The sequence below is a fragment of the Hordeum vulgare genome, chromosome 6H (genome assembly GCF_904849725.1).
Source record: "Hordeum vulgare subsp. vulgare chromosome 6H, MorexV3_pseudomolecules_assembly, whole genome shotgun sequence".
NCBI lineage: Eukaryota > Viridiplantae > Streptophyta > Magnoliopsida > Poales > Poaceae > Hordeum > Hordeum vulgare.
This window is the reverse complement of record NC_058523.1, coordinates 522,287,031-522,291,992: the sequence shown is the minus strand read 5'-3', so window position 1 is coordinate 522,291,992 and position 4,962 is coordinate 522,287,031. Positions and strand designations below refer to the sequence as shown.

Below are 4,962 nucleotides of genomic sequence, written 5' to 3'. Positions count from 1 at the left end.
GGCGCCACTCCGCCATGGCTCACTGGTCCTCCTCGGCGACGAGGAGCCGGCGCTGCTGCCGACGGTGCTCCTGACGGTCCTGGTCTGATATCAGACGAGGCGGAGGGGCGAGGGCATGCGCCTGCTCGCGCGTGTAGACATCATGAAAATTCATCTGCGCACGAGGCCTCCCTAGGTGCCACGCCGCCGCGTCGTACGCGCGGCGGCCTCGTGCGAGGTTTCGAAGGTGCCGAGGCCGAGGCGGACGTCGCCGAACCTGATCTCGACGTAGTAGACGTCCGAGGGGCGCTCGTGGACGCCGCGGTAGCCCGAGGATCCACGGCTGCGCGGCGACACGGTGGCAGAGGGAGCGACGAGGGAACGGTAGAGACAGCGGCGAGGAAGCGGTAGAGGACGCGTGGCTATGGACAGCCGCGTGGCGGGCCCGGCATTTTATACGCGCGCTGAAAGCGATGCGTCAAATCTGACGCGCGGCCGCCCACTTTCTCCCGCGCGCAATAGTTTACTGCTGCCGCGTCTGCTACAGCGCGCGGTTTCGTCCCCCCACACGCGTGTTTTTTGACGTCGTTGTTGAAGATGCTCTGATCTGACCACACAAATGTGCAGATCACAGCGTGACACACCACCCGCCAGTACATTCCGGTACGGTTCCATGATGAGAATGTGCTCAGCTGAAAGCTCTGTGTTAAAGCTTGGGCAGGGGGATGAGAGGATCTGGTCCCAAAGCCAAAGGTGAAGTCAAAGCTTCAAAGAGAAGGAGAAGGAGTAAAAGGAAAAGATAGGGATCAGAAAAGCGAACAGCACATGCACGACTCGTCTAGAACCGCTTTGTAGTGGCGCAATCAGTGCATACACCAAGGATTTGTCTTTTGGTTTCTGATGAAGCCGGCCAAGATGGCCTCGCCGCCCCACGAAAAGGAGCTCGCCCATGCATCCATGCATGGCTGCTAGTACGAAACAAATGTGATCTTCATCTGTGGGGGACAATTGTTCTGCGCCTCTTGATGGCCCAAGTTCATGCATGACCACCCTCCTTCGCCTTGAGTGTTGGTTAATCAATCGATAAAGCTCTCTCGTTTCCTTGGCAAAAAACATGATCATCATCCGATGGTCGATCAGTGCGTGCAAAAGGCCGCAAAACATACTCCTGATCGACCATCAGCAGCATCCGATGGTCGATCAGTGCTTGCAGATGCTGCTGCTGCATACATACAACAACCGGGAGATCTCGTCTCCACCACATAAAGTTACAGCTGATGATGCCCCTCGAAAGAACGAGGAGCTGCATGCAAAAAACATGGCCACTCTGATGATACTGTCCACTTGCCTGATGTTAGCACATACCACTGCCAGTTGTTTACAGTCACAGCAGAATACAAGCTCAAAAACAATTTCTTGAGATGGCGCGATTCACACATGGAAGTGCTGGAGAAGTAGGCACAAGATGAGCCCGGATAGGAGCCGCCGCGGTTTGCTCATCGGAGGAGGCGGTGCCCCCGAGACGCTTCCGGCGGGGCCATGCGTCGGAGAAACTTTGGGGAGCGTGAAGGACCCTCCTTGCTGCGATGACCTTGGCGGCGGGGGCTCCGGCATGACGCCGCCAGCTTCTGCGGGCACGGGCGCGGATAGCGGGGCAAGAGAGGTTGAATAGTCGTGGTTCACCGTCGTCGGTGGGTCTGTGAGTAGAGGAACTTGGTGCGGCCCTGTACAGAACGAACTATCAGAAAGAGAAGATATGTCGAAGTAAAAAAACTGGCTATGATGATCGCATGAGCTAGGAATACAGTACTTCAGAGCATGGAACATAGACACATGTTCCGGTGTCTGAGTTTCAAGATCTTGTGAGTTCTCAGGCGTGCTGTTTAGGACTCTGAACTTTGTTCAGGGTTAAAGCTTTACTGCTGATCCAGTATTCTGGTGATACAGTTTGCTCATTTCAGCGGATGCTTTCTAGGGCCAGTGTCACTTGCATGGACTGGAGTGTTCAGATTCAGAATGGAAAAAAATATGCAAGCCTTGCGTGATTGAAATACCTTCATAATGCTTATAGTTTGTAAATAGTCTATCACATGAAACTCCTACTTTCGAAAATTAGTTTTTGCAGAGTTTGCAAGGGATGCTGTCACAACCTAGGGTCTGAATCTGAAGAGAGAGGATTACAGCAACAATGGTTACCTGGGCATGTCGGTTGAAGGCCAGTGTTCAGCCTGCAAACGAAAAAGTAAGATACATCATCAATCTTGGTTGCAGAGAACAGCAATAAACCGAAAAGCGCTCTGAAACGCATTGCTTACAGAGTTGTAATCGTCCCATTGACAAAGCCTCCATAGCTGCATGAAGAAACATTGCAGCCCGCACTGGTGGCGTGGGTGCTGGCGTTGCCGAGCAGCACATTGCTGTTACTGCATTGCGTGCTCGGGCATGATCCTGACAGCGAGGCCGGCGTGCAATATAAACTGGCACAGAAGGAAAAACAGGGGTTATGATCCATAATAAATTAATTTCAGCAGCAATGTTGCTTTGTGAACTGAGAAGTTGTAGGCTGAATTTTACTTGAGATTGCCCGGCCCACAGCTGCACTGCACGCAGTTGCCTGCGGTAAGTGCGTAGGTTCCATTCGCCACCAGCAGTCCGTGGTCTGAAGCGGTCTTTGGAAATGAAGATGCACATGCTGGAGATAAAGATAAAGGATGACCATCATCAGAAAGAAGATTAGGCAAATGCTGATGTTCCGAAAAGCGCAAACAAAGTTCCATTCGGCCGTGTTGTTGCGGAGTTAGTAATAGACAAAAGCAGAGCGTACAAATACAGAGAGATCAACCATGAAGAACTGAGCATACTTTTGAACCTCAAACAAGTTGTAAACAGAGGTTGCACATTTCAGAAAACTTATGCAATGGATTGCAAATATCATATGTAAGTATAATTTCCAAGCCAGAAAACTTATGTAATGGATTGCAAATATCATATGTAAGTATAATTTCCAAGCCTGATTGCATGCCTTTCGGCCTTTGGCATGTGTGATAGTAACTGAAAGTACCAGCTACAAACTCTGCTCTACGGTATGTGTCCAACAGTGTCACCATGACAGAACTTCTGCGGGCACATGACTCTCATAGTTAGAAATTTGAGGCCATCTCATACTACATACCATTTCAAAGCAATGCAACATGACGATCAAGTAAACCGAGACCACTGAAATGACATTGCTACTGAATCAACTAAACCATCCTTGTAAAATGTGTGTGCGGCACGTAGTAGAAGAAAAGAGCGGCAATCTGATCGATCGTACCTGGCAACGGGATGGCGAGGATGTCGCCCGGCGCGGCGACGGGGCTGCCCATGGCGTTGACGTTCATGACGTCGGTGACGGTGGTCTCGTAGGCGGCCGCGATGGCGGGCACCGTGTCCCCGACCTGCACCACGTAGGAGAGGTACACCGCGGGGAGGTTGCTGTCGGAGGAGTTGAAGCAGACGCAGGGCAGCGGGACGACGAGCGGCTGGCCGGCGTCGAGCGGCGCGTCGGCGTCGGCGTCGGCGAGCCCGTTGGCGCCGCGGATCTGGTCGGCGGAGGCGAGCCCCGCGAAGACGACGTCGGCGACGGTGGCGAGCGTGTCGGCGGGGCGCGCGGCGTAGCGGACGGCGACGGACTTGCGGACGCCGTCGGCGCAGGCGCAGCGCGTGGGCACGCGGAGGAAGAGGCCCATGGGCAGGATGCGGTGCGCGGCGCCAGGGGCGGCGAAGTCGAGCGCGTTGGCGGCGAGGAGCGCGGAGGGCGCGGTGGCGAAGAGCGCGGCCACCTCCGAGACCTTCATGTCGGCGTAGAGCGTGTAGCCCAGCAGCGCCGGGCAGGAGTCCGACCCCGAGCACGGCTCGATCGTCGTCTTCGCCTCCGCGCACGGCGTCGCCACCATGACGATCGCGACCGTCACGGCCGCCGCGAGGATGGCGGGCAGCCCCATCGTCGTTCCCCAGAGATGCCGCTAGCAGCTAGCTTCGTCGTGAGACGGGCCGTGGAGCTCACTGACGGCTGAAGTGAACTGTGCGGCTCGTGACTCTGTGGGAGAGAAGCGTGGTAGCAGGAGCATGCATGGGTGAGGCGCGCAGGCCAGGAGAGCAGAGGAAGTCGATGGAGGACTGGCCTGATTGTCAGTGGGAGCGCATCGGTGCTCGTGAGTAATGGCGGGAGGATCGGAGGAGCTTGTTTGCTTTTGGCAGAGCTGGGAATCTGTGCCAAAACCATGGGAAGAGGGAAAGGTGGCAGAGAGGTGCCAGGCCAGGGAGGGCTTTCCCGTGGCAGCAACTCGGTTGCTTTGGGGTTTGGCTCCATGGCCGGTGGGCCTTGGCGGTCCTCTGGCCCCATGAGTCGGTGGAAGACGAAGGCTGTCTGCAGAGTAGCCCAGCTCCGTTTCTTTATTTTGAAAAGGTTGGAGGAAGCATTTAACGGTCGGAGAGGGGAGAGGTGTGACGGCCCGTCGGCCCGCCAGTCGGTGAAACGACGGTAAGTGTGAAGAAAACCTATTCCATAATAAGAGTAACATAACTAATTTATGACATTTAAGTAAGAAATATGATGTGGTAACTAATTTATGAAAAGAGAGATATATTGAGTAATTTAGCATGTTACTCGCCGTCACCAACGGGGTTGACCCTCGCGGTCACCACAACTCCGAGGGACGACGCCAATGGTGTGGCGTCCCCGGGCGCACCTTGGAGGCCATCCTTGAGCACATCGATGACGGCAACACGCCCAGGTACGACCATCCCTCGTCACCGCGGCAGCTCTTGGACGCCGAGGCGGATGGAGACTGCGACGTCCTCATCGTCCGGCGGTTCCGGCTCCCGCTCCCGCTCCTCCGGATCGCCGGCGTTGCTCCTCGTCAAGTCGGAGCCGCATGAGACACCGCTTGGGCGGCATACGCGCAGCACCGACATCGTCATCAACGAGCCCGACTCTTCCTT

General features: G+C 55.3%; 1 protein-coding gene across 1 annotated transcript; it reads right to left on the bottom strand.

Annotated features, from left to right (window-relative positions):
* Positions 1-1,210: 1,210 nt before the first annotated feature.
* Positions 1,211-4,171, bottom strand: LOC123401743 (lysM domain-containing GPI-anchored protein LYP6-like). The gene is made up of 5 exons (XM_045095598.1): positions 3,293-4,171; positions 2,554-2,671; positions 2,295-2,456; positions 2,176-2,207; positions 1,211-1,703 (listed from the first exon to the last, which is right to left on the bottom strand). The coding sequence occupies exons 1-5, from the start codon at positions 3,960-3,962 to the stop codon at positions 1,411-1,413; spliced, it is 1,275 nt and encodes a 424-aa protein (XP_044951533.1). The 5' UTR covers positions 3,963-4,171; the 3' UTR covers positions 1,211-1,410.
* Between the last annotated feature and the right edge of the window lie 791 nt (positions 4,172-4,962).

What these genes read in the sequence shown, in the direction of transcription:
- LOC123401743 (XM_045095598.1), bottom strand. Translation starts at nt 3,962, where the DNA reads ATGGGGCTGCCCGCCATCCTCGCGGCGGCCGTGACGGTCGCGATCGTC. An exon ending in CCTCGCCATCCCGTTGCCAG is followed by an intron (nt 2,672 to 3,292) that starts GTACGATCGATC and finishes CTTTATCTCCAG; the next exon opens with CATGTGCATCTTCATTTCCA. An exon ending in TGTGGGCCGGGCAATCTCAA is followed by an intron (nt 2,457 to 2,553) that starts GTAAAATTCAGC and finishes CTTCTGTGCCAG; the next exon opens with TTTATATTGCACGCCGGCCT.